The 25,197-nt window shown below is 47.9% G+C and overlaps 1 protein-coding gene across 2 annotated transcripts in view; it reads left to right on the forward strand.

Annotated features, from left to right (window-relative positions):
• The window catches only part of SCARA3 (scavenger receptor class A member 3), a 49,432-nt gene extending 36,271 nt beyond the window's left edge, over window positions 1–13,161 (forward strand). For both annotated transcript variants that reach the window (XM_032855668.1, XM_032855667.1), the window contains one exon: window positions 12,659–13,161. In XM_032855668.1, coding sequence (XP_032711559.1) covers window positions 12,659–13,110 — 452 coding nt within the window. In that variant the 3' untranslated portion in view covers window positions 13,111–13,161. The remainder of the gene's footprint in view (window positions 1–12,658) is intronic.
• The last annotated feature ends 12,036 nt before the right edge of the window (window positions 13,162–25,197 follow it).

Consider the following 25,197-nt stretch of genomic DNA (forward strand, 5'->3'; position numbering starts at 1 on the left):
GACTTTTAAATTTGCACTGAGTCTGTAGACAGAATCACTTCATCGTCCCAAGCCTCTCTTGTTTGTTTTTGTTCTTCATCTGTAAGGGAAAAGATAAGACCAGCTGGTCTTTGAGACCCCTTTTAGCTCCATTTGCTCAACAGAAAGCCTGTGATACTTCCGTAGTCTTTGTCCCTCCCATAAGATAGTTCCCTCTTCCTATTCTGTAGGATGATTTCTGTGTCTGTGATAGACAGTGTCTGTACTGGGACTGTCGCTAGGGAACTGGAGACAGGAAACCATTGTTGCTTATTAGCTGAGTGACCTTGGACAAGGCTCTTGGCTACTTTCAATACAGTTTCCCTCATCTACAAATAGGAACATTACTTATATGCTGTGGGGTAGCCATGAGTATCATTGCCAGCAATGGGTATGAACAAGTTTTTGTAAACTATAAAAATGTGTCCTAATTTCAGGATTTGGACTGAATCTAATTTGCTTGTTGATGGGCTCCTTGTCTCAAAGACTAAAAACCCAGCAGAGTGCCTGTCCTTGGAAGGCACTCAGGAAACATTTGCTCAGTGAATGCATAATGAAAGCATAAACACGGCTAGAAGCTAAGGGTGGTCAAGGAAGGTGACACTTGGCCTATTTTTTTCTTTTTTTAGAGAGAAAGTTAGAGACTGCGTGCACTCAAGTGGGGAGGGGCAAAGGGAGCGAATCTTAAGCAGGCTCCACGCCCAGCACAGAGCCCAACACGGGGCTCAGTGTCACCACCCTGAGATCAGGGCCGGAGCCAAAATCAAATCAGACACCTAACCAACTGCTGCTCTGACACTTGGCCTGTTTCTGACACACTCGTGATTACCATGCATGGTCCTGGAGGACTGTTTACAAGGTCCCTACCACCTTATTGGTCTTAAACTCTATTTATTGTCTCCCCAGCACCACTGAATGAAGCTGAATGTTCTGTTTGACTTCTCTGCCCCTTCTCAATTCCTTACAGCCATTGCACACACAGCCTCCTTTCCTCCTGAATCTTGGCAGTCCTGAACTCCAGCCCCGAAGAGGCTGTTGAAAACCCAGCTTAGCTTCTCAGCCTGACCGCTGCAGCCTTCTGTCTGGCTTCTCAGGGGTTCTGCCCACACTAATCACTAATCCACAAATGCCTTGAGAAGCAACGTGGCCAAGAGGGCCAGGCTTTCAGGGGTCTCCCTTCTCCCTGTGATTTTGGCCTTTGGGCTCTCTCCGAAGACATCAGAAGGACGTCTTGCTACTTATCTGCTGATCTGATGACTCAGATTGTTCTCCAGGGGAGAGGTTCGGTCTGCTGCCATCTACTGTGTCACCGAAGTAGAAGTCCATTGTCATTGGGCATTTTCCCCGTGTTCCTCAGGTGACAGCAGCCAACATCAACAGCCCCTGACCCAAGCTAACATATTCACTGAATGGAGGGAAGCCTGAGGTGCAAAGAGGGACAGACGCTTACCCAGTCATCCGATTTGTTAATATCAGACCTGGGGCCCAAACCCAGGTGCCCCAAAGGCAAGGCCAGTGCGCCTTCCATGGCACCAGCCTTCCAAGAGGCGCCCTTCCTGTTTCTACCTCTTTCTGTCCTCGTAGGCTGGCCTGCGGTTTTGGACCATGAGAGGTACTGTGGGCCCTTCCTGCCCACGTGCTACCCCACCCATGGGTGGGCCGTGTTGAGTGCTGACAGACTTGCTGCTTCTGTGCATACACGCGTGCGTGCGCACGCACACACACATACACACACACACACACCCCTCCTTCTCCTCCGGGTTCCTGGTGCAGACCAGGAGCAGACCACCTACTCGTCCCAGACATGCAGTCAGTTGTGGCTCTATCCTAATGGGCCGGGATGGCCTAATTATAGTCTCTGGCTTCCTGGGTAATTATGGGCCTCCCCAGAACTCCAGGGTGCCCCATGTCTCTCCCCCCAACTCTGCACCTCAGCCACTGCCACTCAGTTTCTTCCTTTGCTTTAAATGTCCCTCCACTGCCCAGAGCAGGATCCAGCCCCCCACTCCTATGCCCTTAGCCCTACTCATACTAGGATCTGATTATGGGCTGTGTCAGGGGCACCCTGTCCTGCAAAGTGCCTCGGTCAGCCTCTGTCCACATTCCTGGCTCCTAAGCTCACCACCAAGCTATGGTTGTTTACTTCCTCCCGGCTAGACCCAGGGCCGCCAGCCCTCCCCGCTGACTGCATGATTCATGGCTGGCCAGGGAGGGACCCGCAGGGTCTCGGCTCACCTTCAGGTTCCCCTTCCCCGCTCTGTGGGGACCCTCCCTTTTCTCTGGGCAGCACCAGGCAGGAGGCCCCAACGGGGAGGCCAGGGGGAGCTGGGGGCTGGGGAAAGGGCCAGGAGCCCCCAGCCACAGTGTGACGAGGACCAGAGGCAGCAGGGTCGGGGGAGGGAGCATGGGTTTCAGGGTTTCAGGTCTGGCTTTGAATCCTATCTCTACCCCCTTCCTGCTGATGACCTTAGGCAAGCAGCCAGCCTCTGCACCCCTGTTCCTCATCTCTAGAATGGGACAGCAAGCTCAGTGTGCGGCGCTAACACAGGAGAGGCTTGGCAGACACACGTTCGCTCCTCGTATGGCCCTTCCCTTTTCCAAGAGAAGGCAGGTCACGGATAACTTAGAGCCGGGGGCTGGATGTCATGGGCACACCGACACAGGGCAGGCTCCATCCACTGGCCCCTGATGAGGGCAGCTAGGGAGGCCTGGGAAGTTGTCCCAGATGAGGCCACCCCACCTGATGTCCTCAAGGGGACTGTCTAGGGCATCCTTCTGTGTTCTCAGAGACCAGGTCAGTGGGTGAAGCCACGACTGGGGCTGTGGAGAGGGATGTGGCTCTTTCCCCTGAAGACCTCCTTCCACTCAGGCTGGGGGCTGCCGCCTCCTGGGGCAGTGAGGTGGGCACACAACACACCTTCTCTCCAGGCTCGTGGGTGCCCAACCTACTCCATCCAGGGAAGGCGCCAGGAGCTCCCCCCAGAAGAGGAGGCTGCGGGGGTTGGTGGGGATGGACAGAAGAGAGGGCCTTTACCCTCTGCCTTCTCTCCCTTACGACTGGCATAGAGACCCTGAGAAGCCTTCACAGCCAGCTGGTCCCAACCTTGAGCAAGAGAGGAGGGGCAGCTGATGAAGACAGTGGGGGAGGCAAGGCTGGGGTCCCCGGAGAGAGTGAGGGGGCTCCTGCTGGACCTGGAGACTGCTCAAAGCAGGGCGACCTTATCGAGAGGAGACTGCTCATGCTTTTCCTGGCTCATGGCTGGAAACAGGGAATGTGGAGCCCTCCATCCAGGAACAAGAGTGGAAGGCACAGCCATGGTTGGAAGTCGAGCAGGTGAGGAACCAGGAAGCTGTGTTCCCAGAGTAAGCAGACGCTGATCCCAAAGAAGCAGGCTGGGGAACAGGGACAGAGGCAGGAAGAGGGGTCGTGGTGGAGTTCCAGGGGTTCTTCGGAACTGTCAAGGGTGACTCTTGATTTTCTAGATGAGAGCTGAGCTCCCGAGTGGGCAGAACTTGCCCATCGTAACTCCAGGGCCCTCTGACTCCCAGCCACCCACCCAGCCTCCAGGGGCCTCTCCACCTCCTAAGTGCTCTGCTGTTCCAACCTCAGCGGGCTCACGTGCCGAGTCCAGAACCGGGGTGAAGACTGACCAGCGCCATGATTTTGCCAGCTCCTAGCAAGTCCTGCCAGGCGGCGGGGGGTTGGGGTGGGTGTGTCCCCAACATGGGCCTCTCCCTGTCCCACGTTGTTTGGGCTGCCTCGCTATGGGCTGCCGGACAGGGAAAGGGGCTGGGCGGGGAGGAGGGCCTCTGCAAACCTGCTTCCGGGCTGCTTCCAGGCCAGGTGCCCCCTCCAGAGCCAGCCAGCCTCACCCTGGTCCCTGCCATCGGGGTGACAAAAGCCCGGCCTGTGCAGCTGGCCGGCCAGGTGAGCCGAGCCCACACAGGGCACATCCCCTGTGTGGGGGAAAGTGGGCTTGGGTGGGGAGGGATGCGGGGGGCCGGGCAGAGAATGGCTGGAAGGTTTTTATTGGCCTTCATGGGGCTGACTCTGTCTGGGCTCCAGTTTCGATCCCAGTTTAGATCTGAAAGAGGGTGGTGTCACTGACACTCTGTTCCCCAGAAACCCTCGGGGAAGCAGACACAAAGGGAGTTGGCGGTGGGGAGCTTGGGCGGCAGGTAGCATCAGCCAGGATTCACAGCCACGGCGTCTTCCTCAGCTGGGGAGGAGGCCCTGGCGCCACAGACCTGGGTCACGGCCACGGGCAGGGCTCCCAGCTCCCAGCTGCAGGATCCCTCCTCCCTGAGAGGCCCACCTGGGTTGTGGTTTCCGCTCAGGGGCCCCTGAGAATGCTGCTTCGCCTCTCTGGGCTTTTTCCTTGCCTCCTCTGTGAAATGGAATTGGACTGGCTCCCACCTGGCTCGAAAATGCTGCAAGTCTTTCGCAAGAGGACTGATGCAGCCGCTGCATTCTCAGGGATAGCTAAGTCTGGGCATGAGAATTCAGCCCCCAGGCCAGCCCTGAGGCCAACTGCTCCCACCGCCCCTACGCAGTGTCCTTTGCAGAGACCACTGAAGAAAGCCGGGTCTTTGCTGGGCCTTTGTTGTATGGTCTTCACGAGGCCGGAGGGTCCTCTTTCCTCCACGCTCCAGGTATTGAGAGATGCCTTGGGCAGAGTGATGGCCACACTATGCTTTGTATCCTCAGGGTTGGTACAACTCCGGGAGGTGGTGACTTTCAGACCCACCTTTTCAGAGGGATATTACAGTCCTCTGACCCCTGGCTTGGGAGCTAACCTGGGCTCTTTAAGGACAGACCACAACTTCATCTCGGCATTTCCCCCAGGCGCTGGGCCAGAGCCACGTGGGAGCAGGGGGCCCTCAGCTGTTGGGGGGAGCTTTCCTGCCACATGCCAGGCTCCATGCCCAGGGCCGGAGATGTGAGCTGTGGCCCTCACTCTCTTGCTGGGGTTCCACAGTCTAGTCGAGTTCACCAGATAAGCACCAAGGGTTTGCTTTCACTGTACTGCAACATTTTTTTTTAATTTTAATTTTTAATTTTTTAAATTAACATATAATGTATTATTAGCCCCAAGGATACAGGTCTGTGAATTGCCAGGTTTACATACTTCACAGCACTCACCATAGCACATACCTTCCCCAATATCCATAGGCCAACCACCCTCTCCCTATCCCCCTCCCCACAGCAACCCTCAGTTTGTGAGATTAAGAGTCTCTTATGGTTTGTCTCCCTCCCGATCTCATGTTGTTTCATTTATTCTTTTCCTACCCCCCCAAGCCCCCCACGTTGCCTCTCAACTTCCTCACATCAGGGACATCATATGATAATTGCCTTTCTCTGATTTATTTCACTAAGAATAATACCCTCTAGTTCCATCCATGTCATCGCAAATGGCAAGATTTCATTTCTTTTGATGGCTGCTTAGTATTCCATTGTATATATATACCACCTCTTCTTTATCCATTCATCTGTTGATGGACATCTTGGTTCTTTCCATAGTTTGGCTATTCTGGACATTGCTGCTATAAACATTGGGGTGCATGTGCCCCTATGGATCACTACATTTGTATCTTTAGGGTAAATACCCAGGAGTGCGATTACTGGGTCGTAGGGTAGCTCTATTTTCAACTTTTTGAGGAACCTCCATGCTGTTTTCCAGAGTGGTTGCACCAGTTTGCACTCCCACCAACAGTGTAGGAGGGTTCCCCTTTCTCCACATCCTCGCCAGCATCTGTCATTTCCTGATTTGTTAATTTTAGCCATTCTGACTGGTGTGAGGTGGTATCTCATTGTGGTTTTGATTTGTATTTCCCTGATGCCAAGTGATGTGGGGCACTTTTTCTTGTGTCTGTTGCCCATCTGGATGTCTTCTTTGCAGAAATGTCTGTTCATGTCCTCTGCCCATTTCTTGATTGGATTATTTGTTCTTTTGTGTTGAGTTTGATATGTTCTTTATAGATTTTGGATAGTAGCCCATTATCTGATATGTCGTTTGCAAATATCTTCTCCCATTCTGTCAGTTGTCTTTTGGTTTTGTTAACTGTTTCCTTTGCTGTGCAAAAGCTTTTGATCTTGATGAAGTCCCAATAGTTCATTTTTGCCCTTGCTTCCCTTGCCTTTGGCGATGTTCCTAGGAAGAAGTCTCTGCGGCTGAGGTCGAAGAGGTTGCTGCCTGTGTTCTCCTCAAGGATTTTGATGGATTCATTTCTCACATCAAGGTCCTTCATCCATTTTGAGTCTATTTTCATGTGTGGTGTAAGGAAATGGTCCAGTTTCATTTTTCTGCATGTGGCTGTCCAATTTTCCCAACACCATTTGTTGAAGAGACTGTCTTTTTTCCATGGGACATTCTTTCCTGCTTTGTCGAAGATTAGTTGACCATAGAGTTGAGGTTCTATTTCTGGGCTTTCTATTATGTTCCATTGGTCTATGTGTCTGTTTTTGAGCCAGTACCATACTGTCTTGATGATGACAGCTTTGTAATAGAGCTTGAAGTTGGGAATTGTGATGCCACCAACTTTGGCTTTCTTTTTAAACATTCCTCTATTTGAGGTCTTTTCTGGTTCCATATAAATTTTAGGATTACTTGTTCCATTTCTTTGGAAAAAATGGATGGGATTTTGATAGGGATTGCATTAAACGTGTAGATTGCTTTAGGTAGCATAGACATTTTCACACTATTTCTTTCTAGTTCTTCTAGTCCATGAGCATGGAACATTTTTCCATTTCTTTGTGTCTTCCTCAATTTCTTTCATAAGTACTTTATAGTTTTCTGAGTACAGATTCTTTGCCTCTTTGGTTAGGTTTATTCCTAGGTATCTTATTGTTTTGGTGCAATTGCAAATGGGATTGACTCCTTAATTTCTCTTTCTTCTGTCTTGTTGTTGGTGTAGAGGAATGCAACTGATTTCTGTGCATTGATTTTATATCCTGGCCCTTTACTGAATTCCTGTACAAGTTCTAGCAGATTTGGAGTGGAGTCTTTTGGGGTTTCCACATAAAGTATCAAATCATCTGCAAAGAGTGATAGTTTGACTTCCTTGCTGATTTAGATGCCTTTAATTTCTTATTGTTGTCTGACTGCTGAGGCTAGGACTTCTAGTACTATGTTGAATAGCAGTGCTGCTAGTGGACATCCCTGCCATGTTTCTGACCTTAGTGGAAAAGCTCTTAGTTTTTCTCCATTGAGAATGATATTCGCTGTGCGTTTTTCATAGATGGCTTTGATGATATTGAGGTACGTATTCTCTATCTCTACACTTTGAAGAGTTTTGATCAAGAAAGGATGCTGTACTTTGTCAAATGCTTTTTCAGCATCTATTGAGAGTATCATATGGTTCTTGTTCTTTCTTTTATTAAGGTATTGTATCGCGTTGATTGATTTGCGGATGTTGAACCAAACTTGCAGCCCTGGAATAAATCCCACTTGGTCATAGTGAATAATCCTTTTAATGTACTGTTAGACCCTATTGGCTAGTATTTTGGTGAGAATTTTTGCATCTGTGTTCATCAAGGATATTGGTCTGTAATTCTCTTTTTTGATGGGATCTTTGTCTTGTTTTGGGATCAAGGTAATGCTGGCCTCATAAAATGGGTTTGGAAGTTTTCCTTCCATTTCTATTTTTTGGAACAGTTTCAGGAGAATAGGAATTAATTCTTCTTTAAATGTTTGGTAGAATTCCCCTGGGAAGCCATCTGGCCCTGGGTTCTTGTTTGTTGGGAGATTTTTGATGACTGTTTCAATCTCCTTACTGGTTATGGGTCTGTTCAGGTTTTCTATTTCTTCCTGGTTCAATTGTGGTAGTTTATATGTCTCTAGGAATGCATCCATTTCTTCCAGATTGTCAAATTTGCTGGCATAATTGCTCATAATATGTTCTTATAATTGTTTGTATTTCTTTGGTGTTGGTTCACTTCCAGACTCCTCTTTCATTCATGACTTTATTTATTTAGGTCCTTTCTCTTTTCTTTTTGATAAGTCTGCCAGGGGTTTATCAATTTTGCTAATTCTTTCAAAAAACCAGCTCCTAGTTTCATTGATTTGTTCTATTGGGTTTTTTATGTTTCAATTTCATTGATTTCTGCTCTAATCTTTATTATTTCTCTTCTCCTGCTGGGTTTAGGCTTTTTTTGTTGTTCTTTCTCCAGCTCCTTTAGGTGTAGGGTTAGGTTGTGTATTTAAGACCTTTCTTGTTTCTTGAGAAAGGCTTGTATCACCATATATTTTCCTCTCAGGACTGCCTTTGCTGTGTCCTACAGATTTCCAACCATTGTGTTTTCGTTATCATTTGTTTCCATGAATTTTTTCAATTCTTCTTTAACTTCCTGGTTGACCCATTCATTCTTGAGAAGGATGCTCTTTAGTCTCCATGTATTTGGGTTCTTTCCAAATTTCCTCTTGTGATTGAGTTCTAGCTTCAGAGCATTGTGGCCTGAAAATATGCAGGGAATGATCCCAGTCTTTTGGTATCAATTGAGACCTGATTTATGACCCAGGATGTGATCTATTCTGGAGAATGTTCCATGTGCACCAGAGAAGAATGTGTATTCCGTTGCTTTGGGATGGGATGTTCTGAATATATCTGTGATGTCCATCTGGTCCAGTCTGTCATTTAAGGCCTTTATTTCCTTGTTGATCTTTTGCTTAGATGATCTGTCCTTTTCAGTGATGGGGGGGTGTTAAAGTTCCCTACTATTATTGTATTATTGTTGATGTGTTTCTTTGATTTTGTTATTAATTGGTTTATATAATTGGCTGCTTCCATGTTAGGGGCATAGATTTTAAAATCGTTAAATCTTCTTGTTGGACGGACCTTTTGAGTATGATATAGTGTCCTTCCTCATCTCTTATTATAGTCTTTGGCTTCAAATCTAATTAATCTGATATAAGGATTGCCACCCCAGCTTTCTTTTGATGTCCATTAGCATGGTAAATTGTTTTCCACTCCTCACTTTAAATCTGGAGGTGTCTTTGGGTCTAAAATGTGTTTCTTGTAGACAGCATATTGATGGATTTTGTTTTTTTATCCATTCTGATACCCAGGGTCTTTTGATTGGAACATTTACCCATTTACATTCAGGGTAACTATTGAGAGATATGAAATTAGTGCCATTGTATTGCCTATAGGGTGACTGTTACTGTATATTGTCTCTGTTCCTTTCTGGTCTACTACTTTCAGGCTTTCTCTTTGCTTAGAGGACCCCTTTAATATTTCCTGTAGAGCTCGTTTGGTGTTCACAAATTCTTTTAGATTTTGTTTGTCCTGGAAGCTTTTTATCTCTCCTTCTATTTTCAATGACAGCCTAGCTGGATATAGTATTCTTGGCTGCATGTTTTTCTCATTTAGTGCTCTGAATATATCATGCCAGCTCTTTCTGGCCTGCCAGGTCTCTATGGATAAGTCTGCTGCCAATCTAATATTTTTACCATTGTATGTTACAGACTTCTTGTCCCAGGCTGCTTTCAGGATTTTCTCTTTGTCGCTAAGACTTGTAAATTTTACTATTAGGTCATGGGGTGTGGACCTCTTCTTATTGATTTTGAGGGGGGTTCTCTGCACCTCCTGGATTTTGATGCTTGTTCCCTTTGCCATAATAGGGAAATTCTCTACAATTATTCTATCCAATATACCTTCTGCTCCCCTCTCTCTTTCCTCTTCTTCTGGAACTCCAATTATTCTAATGTCATTTAATCTTATGGTATCACTCATCTCTTGAATTCTCCCCTCATGATCCAGTAGTTGTTTGTCTCTCTTTTGCTCAACTTCTTTATTCTCTGTCATTTGGTTTTCTATATCACTAATTCTTTCTTCTGCCTCATTTATCCTAGCAGTAAGAGCCTCCATTTTTTTTATTGCATCTCATTAATACCTTTTTTGATTTCAGCTCGGTTAGATTTTACTTCTTTTATTTCTCCCGAAAGGGCTTTTATTTCTCCACACAGGGTTTCTCTAATATCTTCCATGCCTTTTTCAAGCCCAGCTAGCACCTTGAGAATCGTCATTCTGAACTCTAGATCTGACATATTACCAATGTCTGCATTGATTAGGTCCCTAGCCTTCGGTACTGCCTCTTGGTTTTGTTTTTTGGTTTTTGGTTTTTGGTTTTTTGTGGTGGGTTTTTCCGCCTTGTCATTTTATCCAGATAAGACTATATGAAGGAGAGAATAAAATACTAAAAGGGTGGCAAAGACCCCTGGAAAACATATGTTAACCAAATCAGAAGAGACCCCAAATCATGGGGGGAAGAAAGGGGGTAAAAGAAGTTAAAAAAATTTTTTTTAGAAAAAAGAAAATATATATATTAGACTGATGAATAGAACAGAGCCACCCACTTAATTTTGGAAGTATTTTGGTCTCTTAGAAGAAACTACCTCCCAAAACTTTAAGGAAAAACTTATATATATGTATGTACACACACACACACACACACACACACACACATATATATATATTGTGTGTGTGATATATATATATGTGTGTGTGTGTGTGTGTGTACACACACACACACACCCAAAGTAAGGGTAAACACTATGAAGGGATGGAATATGACTATAAAGATGAAAACTGAAAAAAAAATTCTAAGAAAGGAGTTGATAAGTTGGTTGGAAATAGAAAGAAAAAGAAAGTGGAGAGAATTTGCTCAGGCTGGAGACTAGAACAAAGCCCTGTGCTAGATTTAGGATATATTTTGATCAATTAGAAGAAGTTGTATCCCAAAATTTTTTAGAAGAAAAAACCCTATGTGTATACAAAAAATAAAGTTAGATACAATGAAGGATAAAATATGACTATAATAATGAAGGTTCAAAAACATTTTTTAATGAAAGGTATTGTTAAGATAATCTAGTTAAAAAATGTTAAAAGAGGAAGGAGTAAAAGTTAGAAAAAATTAGAATAAGAAAAAAATAAAATTAAAAAAATTAATTAACTTTGCAAGACTAAAAAATCGTGGGGAGAAAGCCATGAATTCCATGATTTGCTTTCTCCTCCTCTGGAATTCCACTGTTCTTCCTGATAAGTGAACTTGGTCTTGGGTAGATTTATTGCTGATCTTCTGGGGGAGGGGCCTGTTGTCAAGTGTCTTTGCCCTATGTGGAATTGCACCGCCCTTGCCAGGGGCTTGGCTAAGTAATCTGCTCAAGTTCGCTTTTGGGAGCTTTTGTTCCCTGAAGGCTTCCCATAGAGTTCTGGAGGACGGGAATGAAAATGACAGCCTCCTTATCTCCAGCCTGGAGGAATCAAGAGCTTGGGGTTCCACTCCTCAGTCCGTCCTCAGAGAGAAGCGCTCAATTACTCCCATCTCCCTGGCCTCCGACCACGCTCCGAGTTCACCCAGCCTGTGACCAAGCATCTCTCTCTCTGGCACACAGCCCCGCCTGGAGTCTCCAAACCCAGCAGATTCCTGAGCTCCCAGTGGGGGTCTCCCCAGATCTTGTGGGTTCCCTGCTCAAAGAGCAGTGGCCTGACTGTGCCACGGATCACAGTTTAAGGTATCCCTGAGTTGAGAGCTCACTCCTCGGCTCCATCTCTGTAGCCGGCTTCCCTGCTCTCATACCTGCGAGGTCTGCAACACTCAGACACCCCCAATCTTTCTGTGACCCTGTGTGGGCTCCACCCCCGCTTAGCCTCTGGAGCGATGTCCCTCAGTGGAGCAGACTTTTAAAAGCACTGATTTAGTGCTCCGTTGTTCCGTTGCCAGGAGCTGACCCCTCCCCTGCGGTCTATCTTCCTGTCACTTTAGATTCACTTTTCCACAGGTCCTATCTTTCAGAAAGTAGTTGATTTTCTGTTTCTAGAATTGCTGCTCTTCTTCTCTTTGATCTCCTGTTGGATTTGTAGGTGTTCAGAATGGTTTGATAAACTATCTAGCTGATCTCCCGCTACCTGATGTCAGCTCAGCCTGCTACTTCTCCACCATCTTGACTCCTCTGTACTGTGACTTCTTTTTCTACACATCACCTGGAAGATTCAGCAAGTAGTATCTCGGGAACTCAGAGAACAGGCTGGGGTGATCAGGGTGGGCCTCCTGGAGGAGCCATCCTTTTTCTGGTCTGTTGCACCCATGCACTCATTCTGGGAGGGGTCTGCCTCTCACACCTCGATTTTTGGTTTTCTGATCCATGTCACCTGACTGCATCTCTGGTCCCCTGACCATCATGGGCAGAGCCTAGGGTGTGATGTCCATGGGGCAGGGGCTTGTATCCAAGACCTTGAGAAGGTATAGACGGCCAGGCTGGCCTCCAGACCTGGACAGACAGTCCTGGACAGTCTTGGCCATTTCCCAGACCTGTCCAGCTCTCTCAGTTCCCATCCTGAGCCCTGAAGTCAGAGCAATGAATTCTCACTGTGCACCAGGCCTCAGGCTTACACACCTTGTCTCTGAATCCCTGCTTGCCTGAGGTGAGTCTTCCTGTCCCCCTTCACAGGTGCTATGGCAGACATAGAGAAGTCATGCAATCAGCCAGAGCTCCCAGAACCTGCAGCTGGCCGACCTGGCCTTGGTTTCTGTCCCACTCTCAGGCTCGTCGCTATGGCCTGTGCACCACACCTACATCGTGAGAAAGCCTCGTGACCTGCCCTCGTGTACTGACTTCTCCCCTCTTTTCTCTGACCCTAGGTGCCCCCGGCCCTCCAGGACCAAGAGGACTCAAAGGAGACATGGGCATGAAAGGACCCATTGGCAGCAGAGGACCCAAAGGAGACCCTGGCAGCTTGGGCCCACCGGGACCCCAGGGTCCTCAGGGACAGCCTGGAGACAAAGGACCTGTGGGAGAAAGGGGTCCGGTTGGCCTTCGAGGTTTCCCAGGCCTCAAAGGCTCAAAGGGAAGCTTTGGAAATGGAGGCCCAAGAGGACAGCCAGGCCCCAAGGGGGATGTGGGGCCCCCCGGGTCAGAGGGGCCCCCAGGGTCTCCAGGGCCCCCCGGGCCTCAGGGAAAACCAGGGATTGCTGGGAAGACAGGGTCGCCAGGCCAGCGGGGGCCCATGGGGCTTAAGGGTGAACCAGGGATCCAGGGGCCCCCAGGACTCCCAGGGCCCCCAGGCCCACCAGGAAGCCAGAGCCGCTACTAAAAGCCCCAGTCCCAGACACTGCTATGCAGAATGGCAGGGCCCCAGGGCAGAGGGAGCGGCCCAGTAAGCCACACCTACAGACAGTGGTGGTAATTTGATCCCAAAGGGGCTTCCTCCCACCGGCCTGCCCCTGCACCTGTGGGCTCCCCAGTACTGACTGTACCATAGAAAGCAGCCCCTCACACACACACACACACACACACACACACACGCACATGTACACGCACACACCTTTCTCTGCTGGCCAGGAGGGCCAACCGGGTTTCCCAGGCTGGGCAGGAGGAGATGGCAGGAGGAGACATCCCCTGTCCTGTGACTGAGCCTGCCAGGGAGGTGACTACCTTGGGAAGAAGGTCTTGATCCTATTTCTGAATTGCTGACCAACTCAGTTTTCCAGCATCTTCAGAACCAACCTAGCTAGCAGTTCCCTGTGGCTCCCAGCGGCTGGGAAGACTAAGGAAAACCTTTGCAGAAGATGTAGTACAAACTCTAGGAACAAGAGGGATTTGGCCACCCAAACACTCTCCTTCTAAACATGGGAACAGAGTCCCAGGAGCTGCCCCTGCCTTACACAGACCAGAGGGTCCCCACCTGTGCTGCTGTCCTCAGGCTCTGGGCACCGTGCTCCCAGGAGTTGCGCAATTTTTTCATATCTCCAGAAAGTTCTTCCACATCATCCTTGCCCTCCTTCTCCCAGGAGCATCCCAGAAGAATGCAAGCAGGAGTCTCATCTGCATGGGAAGACTATCTAGGCCCTGGAACATTCTCCCAGAGTGGTGCCCTGCAGCTGGGACCCTGAAGGAAGGTGGGGGTGGGGGGGCAGGAGCAAGTGTGAAGAGGCTGGGGTCACCAGGCTCTGTGCGGGGCTGGCTCCCTTGCTCCGAGCCAGGCTGGCCTGCTCCACTCCCCTCTGTGGGGCTGATGGAGATGGGCCCCCTCTGTGGTGGCTGACGGAGCTCCCGGCAGCTCTCCCCTCCTGCGCCTGGCTCTCCTGCCCATAGCCGCCCTCTGATCTCCCCCAACCATGACTCAGAACGGCCGAGGCCTCTTTGCTTGAGCAGCAGGACTGGACTCGAAGACAGAAGGGCCTGAACATCCACAGGGGGCTCACTTTGACATCACCCCTCACTCCCTTCCTGTGCACAGGTGCAGAAAGGAGCTCTGGGACATCCCCCCAGCAAGATGAAGGCGGTCCCCAGGCTAAACTGGTTGTCAAGCTGCCCTCCTTTGGGTTTGACAGATTCCCACCACTTCTGGGCTGGGGGCATGGAGCTGTCTCCTCCCCGGCCCCGACTCAGACTCCAGCTCCTTCCTTCCTTCCGAAAGCCTCACAGTGTCACCTCCCTTCTCATCATAGGTGTGCAACTGGCTTGCACTCCCGCCTGCCCCCACTGCCGTGTAATCCTGTCTACCTATGATATCATGAGACATAGTATTACGGACTCAGTAAAGAGCTCTCTCCAGAAGGGAGGTGTCTTCTGGTCCTTTCTGCCCCAAAAGGGGCATTAATGCCTTCAGGAGCTCTGCCTCACCTGCCCTGGAAGGAGAACCAGTGGACGAGGGGGTCCCCCAGATACTCAGTGTGGATTTTGGGTCTCCCCCTCTGCCCCACAATCTAGAAATACTGAGTTCTACCAGGAGCTCACGGTTGTCCCTTTGGGGCCAGGGACCAAGAGGATGTGGGGGAATTACTCACAATGAGCAGAAGCCCAGTGGGCTGAAATGGACCAGGATAAAATGGGTCCTGGACATCTGAGGGATACCTTCCTGAAGCTTCCCTCTCCTGCCTCTAAGACTGGCAGATAAAAGAAAAAAGGAGGAAGAGACCAGGCTAGATCTTCCCCCAAAGGCCTGGCTCTCCAGGATCCCCAGGAAACAGAAGACAGTGGGGTACCTCGTGAATCAGCCATGCCTGCCCCAGGAGGCTGGAGTGTGTGAGGGGAGCTCGGCCCTCGGGGGCTGGCTTGAAAGCATAAGTCTAAGTCCATCTAGGCTGCTACCACAGAAAACCACAGACTGCTGACGTACAAACAACAGGCATCTATTTCTCACGGTTCTGGAGGCTAAAAGTTCACGATCAAGGTACTGGCAGGCTTAGAGTCTGGTGAGGCCCTGCTTCATGGCTCATAGCTGGCCACATGCTCACTGAGCCCTCACAGGGAAGGAAAGGGGAGGGAGCTCTCCGGGGTCACTAATTCCATTCATGAGGGCTCCACCCTCAAGACCCAGACACTTTCTAAAAGCTCCATCTCCCAATACCTCTGCATTGGAGGTTAGGGCTTCAATAGATAAATTTTGGGGAGACACAATTGTCTGTGGTAGGTAACACAATGTATTCATTTGCTAGTGAAACATGGCCTAGTGTAAGTCCTATGCCCTGTTTTGCTTTTGTATTTTGCATTTTTGTATTTTTGTATTTTCTCCAGAGAAACAAAACCAGTAGACTATCCAGTAGTCCCCTGTTATCTGTGAAGGATATGTTCCCAGACCTGCAGTGGGTGCCTAAAACCACAGATAGTCCTAGACCCTATATATATTTTGCTTTTTTCCCCCAAATATACATACCTATGATAAAGTTTAATTTATAAATTAGGCATAGTTAAGAGTTTCACAACAACAATAATAAATAGAACAATTATAACAATATGCTATAATAAAATTCTATGAATGTGATCTCTTTTTCTCTCTCTCAAAATATCCCATTATACTGTACTCACCCATCTTCTTGTAGGGATGCGAGATGGTATAATGCCCACGTGATGGGATGAAGTGAGGTGAGGGACCTAGGCGTCATGACCTAAGTGTTGGGCTACTATTGGCCGGAAGGAGGATCGTCAGCTTTTAGGTTGTGGTTGACAGCAGTAACTATAACCTTGGGAAGCAAAATTGCAGATAAGGGTGGACTATTATATACGTGTGTGTGTACATATTGGGGTGGGAGGGCACAGAGACAGATACAGAGACAGAAGTTCCATGATCTTCTGTCTGTAGGCTGTAGACTCGGGAACATCAGTGGTGTAGTTCTAGTATGAGTCCAAAGACCAGGGAACCAGGAGAGTCTGTGGTGTAAATTCCAGTCCAAGGCAGGGGAAGACCCACGTCCTAGCTCACACAGTCAAGCAGAGATAGAATTCTCCCTTTCTTCACCTTTTTGTTCTACTCTTTCACCCTCAACGGATGGGATGATACCAACCTGCTTTACTGAAAGTGATCTTTACTCAATCGACCCATTTGAATGCGAATCTCTTCTGGAAACATCCTCACAAGCACACCTAGAAATAATGTTTAGCACTGAGGCCTTGTGTTGTGGGTCTCACCTCTAGGAGGGGAGGGGGGCTCATAGTGAACAGATAGCTTTCCACCTCAAGCAGCATGTGAGGCAGGCCAAGGGTGGGAGAGGACGCAGCCCTGGGGGCAAGTGTAACAGGCGAAGCTGAGTAGGCCAGGGAAGGCATCACCCAGGCAATGGCACAGAGATGGTGGGCCTTGAAGGAGACAGCAGAGATGATCCAGTGGTATCATTTTACAGCCTGGGTCCCCAAGAATGCCTCCGGGAAATTCCAGCCAATTGCTGTCCAGGGTGGGGTTGTCAGCATGACTGGCGGTAACCATGCTCCCCAGCATAAGCTTGCAGCCCAGGGAGCTGAAGGAGTCCAAGCCTGGGGGCAAGACAATGTCCTGGAGTCAAAATCCCAGTTAGATCTGCAATCAATTCCAAGAGATGAATTGGGATCCAGAAGGAGAGATTAGGCTGCAAGGATCAAAAACTGAGCGATTCGAGAACATAGAAGCAAACATGTAAGAAAAACACACGTCCTGGATGTTAGGGTCCGTGATCAAAGAACGAGACTGATTAAAGCAAAAATCAAACAAAGCTTTATTTCACGCCAAGCATCAAAAATCAAACTGACCGGTCAGGGCTGTCTCTTACGAAAAGGTGACGATGAAGACCCCGGTAAGTCCGCTCCCAACATGGCTGCTCTGGATAAGGCCTTTCTGTAGATGAGGCCACTCTGGACGAGGCCACTACCAGGATGAGGCCGCAGCTGATGAAGTCGCTCCTCAGGGCTGCTCCCTGGAAAGGCTGCTCACAAAAAGAGGCCACTCTGGAGGAAGCTTCTTTCCTGACGATGCTGCCTCCCACAGGGCTGCTCACCGAGGAAGCCTCTTTCCAGATGAAGCCGCTCCCCGGAATGGTGCAGCTCCAGCGAGGCTGTGGCTCAGGGTATCAAGGCCGCTCCTGGCAGTGAAGCCGTTCGCAGCAAGGTTGCTGGCGTCTAGGCCATTCCTTGTTGTGTGTCAGCGGGGCCCCTGGTGTCGGGACCGCTGGCATCTCGGCTGCTGCTGGAGTGCTGGGACCGCTGGACTGCTGGCGTGCTGGGTCAGCTGGCATCGGGACCGCTGGCGTCAGGACCTCTGGCATCTCGGCTGCTGTCAGAGCTGCTGGTGGCTCGGGTCTGCTGGTGGCTCGGGTGCAATGGCGGGTCCGCTGCAGGTGGCTCCGCTGCTCCCCGCGGTGCCGCGGCCAAAGCCGCAGTGTGGGCAGGGCTTCAGGCGTCAGAGCTGCCAGCGGCTTGTGTCCGCTGGCGGCTCGTGTCCGCTGGCGGCTCGTCTAGCTCTGACAAGAGCTGTTACAGCTCCTACAGCTCTTAACAAGAGCTGCGACAGCTCCTATTGCTCTTACAAGAGCTGTCACAGCTCTTTCTTCTGCTCCCCCCGACTCTTCTGCTGCTGCTCCTGCCGATTCTTCTCTGCTGCTCCTTCCTTCTTCTTCTTCTGACAGCTCTCCTTCCTCTCCCCTCGCCAGCCTCGCAGACCAACCTTTATGGGGGTGGTTGAGCCCCGCCCCTACACAGGTAGCCAATTGAATCCTAATTCACCCAGTGGATATACCCACACCACACCGATTGGACGTCTTCACCCTGCCTGCCCCGCCCCTACTTCCGGGGTCCACAAGCTAGTTACTCTGGGAGGGGCAGGCCCTTACATTGGACAGTTGCCTCTAGCATCCCTGGCCATGTGGTTTGGAGGGTGATGGGCCGGCTGGGAAACCGGGGCTCCAAAATGGTGGATCTTCCAGCCAACCCTTTCCAAAATGGCGGACTATCCCGCCACCCTCACTGCGGCCTCCACGTCACCGTCAGGAGACTGAAACTCTCCATCCAGGGACTTCCAAATTGGAAACTGGCCATCACGGACCACCCCCGCCCCATACCCTCTGATCACCACATACCCAGTGGGCGCAAGGCTATGCCCTACCTCAACCCGATAAAAGAACCTCACCAACTCCCTCCCAGTGCGTCTTCCCCAACTCACTATCCCCGCCCCCGCCCCCCTCTCTTTCTATGAGTCGCGGAACCTCGCCCGAGGGTGCTTGCAATAAAGTTCATCTCTCGGATCCATTTGCCTCGTAGCCTCTTTTCTTACCATCACCGGTGGGAGCAACTTTACAGAGGCGGGTCAGTTTTATTTACAGGAAAGGGCAAGGCAGGCACCTGGAGCCAACCTGTGCAGTCACACAGCATCCCCTCCCCAAGGTCCACACCTGCACTTTTCCCTGGTCACGGAAGTCCTCTCAACACTAGCAAGGACATAAAGGAGAAGGAATTTATGATATGGGTACAGCAGGCAAAATCGGGGCTGAATCAGGCCTGAATTAGGGCAAAACCAGCCTGGCCTCAGGCTTGCTACCCATGGGAAGCTGCCAGCATCCCATGTTTTGTCTTCACTACAGAGGGTGACCTGTCTCTTACTTTGTCTCCCTGGCCACTGACCCCTCCTCTCTGCTCCCCTTTGTCTCCTTTCTTCTGCCAGCATCTCCCATTTGCATAAAGCTCAGCTTAACTGGGCTATTGCTCTCCACCAAAGGACTATCCTTCAAATTCTAATTCCCAGCCCTAGGAGAGCAATCGAATTGCTAATGCTGGAGTGGGGGGGGAGTGGGGGGATGGTCAGTAGGGGGGGTTCTACCCAGATCCACTGGGCTAGGACCACACAGGGAGGGAGTCATGTGGTAAAATTAGAGGCACAAGAGCGAGACTGACTCTGAGCAAAGCTGGCCATGAACTTTGTGGTTGGCAATAACGGAGTAAGAGACTCATAATGACTAGAATCAGAGCAGACACCCGTGGAGGATTTACTATGCAACAGAAGACCATTCTAAGGACTTTACATATAAGAACACATCTGATCCTCACTACAGCTTAAAAATGTAGCTATTATGTCTGTATGAACATTATTATTTCCACTTTACAGATGGGGAAACTGAGGTCTGGAGAGATTAACTTCCCGAAGTCACACAGATAATGAGTTTTTAGATGTACCTCTATTGAAACTCAGCCTTGGGCAAAAAGCACAGTTTCTCTGTGCTTCTGTTCCCTTCCTGTAAAATGCGGGTTATAATTGTATCAACCACCTGAGGTCAATGAGGGGGTTAAGTAAGAGGATACTGTAAAACAAACAAACACACAAACACACACACACAAAATTCAGTTGACTAAATTTGAAGATCTAATTGGCTTAATTAAATGATTCAAGAATCAGGCAGCACCCCATCTGGCAAAGAGAGGGGCATCAAGAGGGGTTGTACCAAATGGGGAGTTTTTATAGGAAGGAGTGTGGGGCAAAAGATTATAAGCAAAAGAAAAGAAAGAATTATTTCAGGCAAAATCACCTTCCCATGTTGGCAAGGCCAAGGGGTTTTCGCAGGTTACCTCATCTTCCGTGGGGGAAGGGAGAAGGCCCCTGTCCGCAGATGACCTCATTGGGGCTTATCAGAAAATTCCTGATTGACAGGTTGAGACTTATATTTCTGGGGGAGATTGAAACTGCAGTAAGGGGGCGCCTGAGTGGCTCAGTGGGTTAAGCCTCTGCCTTCGGCTCAGGTCATGATCTCAGGGTCCTGGGATCGAGCCACGGATCGAGCCCCACATCGGGCTCTCTGCTCAGGGGGGAGCCTGCTTCCCCCTCTCTCTCTGCCTGCTTCTCTGCCTACTTGTGATCTCTCTCTCTGTCAAATAAATAAATTACATAAAACCTTAAAAAAAAAAAAAAGAAAAAGAAAAGAAAAGAAACTGCAGTTAGGTTAGGTATTAAGCCCAGGTTTCATGACCTGACCTGGCCCAAGCACTGCCATTTGGGACCCGTGGTTTTCTTTTTAACAATGCACTTGGCGAATTGCCTGGTACATTAGTCAGCTCAAACTGCCATAAAAAAGTACCACAGGCCGGTGGCTTAACCAATACAAATTAATTTTCTCAGGGCTCTGGAGGTTAGGAAGTCCCAGGGCAAGATGCCAGCTCTTCCTGGCTTGCTGTGTCCTCACCTGGTTTCGGGGTCGGGGATGGGGAGACAAGTGTCTGGGAGGAGAGAAAGAGAGTGAGAGAGAGCCCCCTTTTCCTCTTATAAGGCAACAGCCCTAACAGATTAGGGCCCCAACCTTATGGTCTCGTTTAAGTCAGTTACCCCCTAGTAGCCTGTCTACAAATACAGTCACACTGGGGGTTAGGGCTTCAGCGTATGGATTTTGTGTAGACACAATCCAGTCCGTAGTATATGGCAGTGGTGACCATGCTGGGTCATCGCACAGAGCCAGAGCCTCTGAATGGCAGTGGCACTCCCCACCGTCATCTGCAGGCGATGGGCCAGAACTCCAGCCCCTGCAAGGCCCACTCCCACATTCTCTGCATCGTTAGACCCAAGAGTGAGCTGGCGCCTCACCAAGCCCAGCCTCTCTTCTTTCCGTGACAGAAAGCCAAGGCTGCAAGAAGTGAGGAGTTTGTCACCAGCTGGGACCGGAACTCAGGTCTCTTGGGTCCTGGCCCCCCAACTTCTCACCTCTCCTGTTGGGCTACAGCTCTACTTCTTGGGCCCCTTTGCTGTTGGTCACGACCACTGAGCACCTCCTGAGTGACCGCAGGCTGACAGAGGCCCTCTCTGGCTTTTGGGTTCTCTGCTAGGAAACAAAGATGGGGGCCCAGTCTTAACTCCATCAGGGAGGCTCCTAGAATGTGCCCGATTCCTCTACCCTGCAATTCTGAGTATTGTTCCTCCTGCCCTGCTTGGTTGCTTTCCTAGAACTTGCCAGGGCTAAGGCGTTAAAATCTGAAGCCAGACTGAGAGGTGATAGCCTGCGAGGTTTCAGTCACGGGGTTAGAAACCTGGCCTTCGTCATCAGTTTTTTTAATCCTCACTGGATTTGCAAAGCCTGGAAGGCCCCTGGGCTTCCTTCTAAGGGGCTTCCTGGAGGCCACAGGACTGGGATAGGTCTAAACCCCCCCAAGGCCTGCCCACCGTTCCTCAGTGAGAGCCACCTCACTGCCCCTCCAGCTGGGGTAGGACATGGCCCTGAGCCAAGCTTCCAGACTTTCTTTCCTCTGGCTCCTCTCCCCTGGCAACGTGTGCTGTGCCAGCTTCAGACACACCTGTCAAAACAGAGCCGGAGGCGAGGCGAGCAGGGAGCTGACAAACACCGTCTGACCCTGCCATGCTTTCCAGCAGGGTTGGGCTGGGCTGGGCTGGGGAGGGACGAGTGGGACACACAGGCAGGCCATTCCGCGTGCAGCCTCCCAGGGGATGGCTTGACGTGCAGAAGCACAGTTTGTTTGTTTGTTTCCCTTGCCATCACCTATTCGGTCCCTCTGTTTTCTTTTGAACACTTCAAAGTGCAAGGCTCTGTGTTTGATGTGGTAAGAGATGCACAAAGTTTCGGGCAGCGCTCTTAGAAAGGACCATCACACAGAAGGCCACCAAAGTGCAGACTGCTGGCCCCCACCCCCACTTCAGAATCGCAGATGGGGTGGCATATGAGGGATGATGGGAAGAAATCCCCAGGGAGTTCCGATGCCCCAAATAAAATTTGAGAACCACAAGTGTAAGAGATACAGAAAGTGAACTATGGGTTTGTTTGTTTGTTTTTTTTTTTAATTTATGTATAACATCTCTTCTAAGTCTCACAAATCAAAAGTATTTTTCATTTTATACATCAGAAAAGAAGGCTCAGAAAAGTCAAATCATTCACTCAAGGCCATGCAGACGTTATGTGGATTTGAACCCAGAATTTACAGAAGCCAGCTATAGGGAGCTACTGCTTACAGAATGGTAGGATTGGGAATTTAGTCGGGCCTGTGCTTTGCAGTTGAGAAAGCTGAGACCCGCAGAAACAGACTTGTTCAAGGACCCAGAGCAAGCTATTGACAAAGCTGTAACAAGGCCCCAGAACTCAGGGCTCCAGGCCTCTCTGGCCCGGCTGCCTTGTCACTAAACACATCTAGGGATTAGGAAGAGCAGTGCAGGAATTAGAGATGGGCGCATGCTTTCTGCTGTGAAAGCTGGAGGCGTCACTAAGGAGGCCAGGCCACCAGCCTCCCTGTGGCCTTTTCCCTAAGCCCAAGTTGTCCAAAATGGGCACCCAACTAAATCCTCTGGGGTGAGGGAAAAACTATTAAATATTAAAATGTCTACTAATTGTGTTTCATCTATTCTAAGTCACACTGTGTTTCCATGTAATCCGATCTGACATGAAGTCAACCAGGAAGTTTGGAATGACCAAGAATATGATCTGAAAATGAATTTATATTCACTATCTTTAATAATAAACAGTGCTCTCAGTGCAATTATGCCTTGAGACATTAGCCAAGAATAAAACATAAAAAATAATTTACAAATAAATATTTTTACATATATTGGGACATTTTCAAAAATTCAAAAAATGTTTTCACTAAAGGGGATGTGATAAAAATATTTGAGCCCAACAGCCCTAAGTCAGCTCTGTTGCTTCTGACATTCTCCTTTGTGATAAAGCTGAGCTGTTGACTTAGAAAGAGAGAATCTCCACGTGATGATTTTGGATCTGTAGTCCGACGGTTTCCTTCTTCTGAACTTCAAGAACTTCTAAATGCCCTAGACAAGCCTGATTCCTAAGTTTACAACCTGAAATTTGCTTGCTCCCCATCATCCATCACTGTCCTTATTTCAGCTTCCTAGAGCTCCTTCTTCCAGACATGGAAACATTTTTAAAAACGTAATAGATAGTGTGGAGATCCCACTGAAGGTGTTCACTCATTCAACGAATAGTTCTTGAGCTGTAAGTAACTGCCACATATTGTACTTCGTAAAAAAAAAAAAAAAGAAAAGAAAGAAATAAAAGAAAAGAAAAAGAGGTGAGCTCCAGATTCATTTTTAGCTTCCTGACCAAGAACATTTTCCAAGGCACCTTACAGAGAAGTGGGGCCCATACAGAGAGTAGTGGTCTCACTGGCTGGAAGTAGTAGAAGTCAGACTTTGGGGCTGCCAAGGTAGCTGGAATTGGGTATGAAACAGGGCACTGGGCAGGAGGAAGTTGTGCACAGAGTTTCCTTGAATGGTGACTTGAATGTGTAAGGCAAAAATCACAGGGTTTATGAGCCAACTATGAACTGATTTTAGACACACAGTAACAAAGCCTTTCTCAATAATTGATAGAAAAATAAGCAGAAAAGCAGTAAGGATATAGAAAATTTGAACAATACTATCAACTAATTTGACCTAATAATAAGAGACCATTGTACTCAGCAACAGGTGAATATCCATTCTTTTCAAAGGCAGATAAAAGGTGTACCAAGACAGAGCATACTGTAGCCCATAAAACAAGTATCAACAAAGTCAAAATAATTGAAACCACTCAGAGTACATTCTCTGACCACATGGGATTAAAATAGAAATGAACACAGAAAGGTATCTAAGTCTCCAAATAAATGGAAACTAAATAATACACTTTTAATTGCCCAGGAGTCAAAGAAAAATATCATAAGATAAATTAGAAAATATTTTGAGCTTCATGAAAATAAAAACATAATATAACAGAATTTGTGGGACATAACTAAAGCAGTGCTTTAGGGAAATCCATATCATTAAATACTTATATTAGAAAAGAAGAATGCTCTCTGGGTGCCTAGGTGGCTCAGTCCCTTAAATGTTCAACACTTGATCTCACCTCAGGTCTTGATCTCAGAGTCGTCATTTCAGGCCCTGTGTTGGGCTCCACGCTGGGCATGGGGCCTACTTAAAAAAAGAAAAGAAAAGAAGAAAGCTCTCAACTCAGTGATCTAAACTTTGACCTTAAGAAACTAGAAAAAGAAAAGGAAATTAAGTAAACAGAAGAATAGAGATAATAAAGATAAAAAATATAAGAAAAAATACAAAGAAAAGTTCATAAAACAAAAAAAAACCTGGTTCTTTGAGAAAATCAAGAAATGGATAAGCCTCTAGTCATATGGATCAGAACTAAGAGAAGACACAAGTTACTAATATCAGCAATAGTGGGGCCATCACTACAGATCCTAAAGACATTACAATAATAATAAGGACATATTGTGAACAATTTTAAACTAACTTAAGCCAATAATATCTTAGATGAAATAAACAAATCTCTTGAAACACATAAACTACTACAGCTCACTCAAGGAGAAACTGATAATAATAAATGTGAACAACTCTATTAAATAAACACAATTTTAGTTAAAAAAAAATTCCCACAAAGAAAACACTAGACTCAGCTGGGCCAAATGATGAATTCTGCCAAACATTTAAAGAAAACAATAATACAAATTCTGCACAAACTCTTCTGGAAAATAGAAGAGGAGGAAACATTTGCTAACTCATTCTATGAATACAGCAACACCTTGATAACAAAACCTAATCCATATTACAGGAAAAGAAAACATTTTGAGAAAAGAAAACTGCAGATCAATATCTTTAGAATATAGAAGGAAAATTTCTTAAATTTTACCAAATTGAATCCAACAATATATAGAAAGGATAATATATCATGAATGTTTTATCTCAAGAATACAAAGTTATTTTAACTCTCAAAATTAAGACAATTCACCATGTTAATGGAAAATAAGCTAATATATTTATCTCTATAGATGCAGGAAAAGCATTTGAAAAAATCCAAAATTCATTTATTTAAAAAAAAAAAAAACTCACACCATAGTATGAATTGAATGGCCCTTTCTCAATCTGATAAAAAAAATATATATATCCTAAGACAAAGAAACAAATAAACAACCTGCAGTTAACATCATACTTAATGATAAAAGATTTAAT

This window comes from Lontra canadensis, unplaced genomic scaffold, assembly GCF_010015895.1.
Source record: "Lontra canadensis isolate GAN:19392208 unplaced genomic scaffold, GSC_riverotter_1.0 scaffold10, whole genome shotgun sequence".
In the NCBI taxonomy this organism is placed as follows: Eukaryota; Metazoa; Chordata; class Mammalia; order Carnivora; family Mustelidae; genus Lontra; species Lontra canadensis.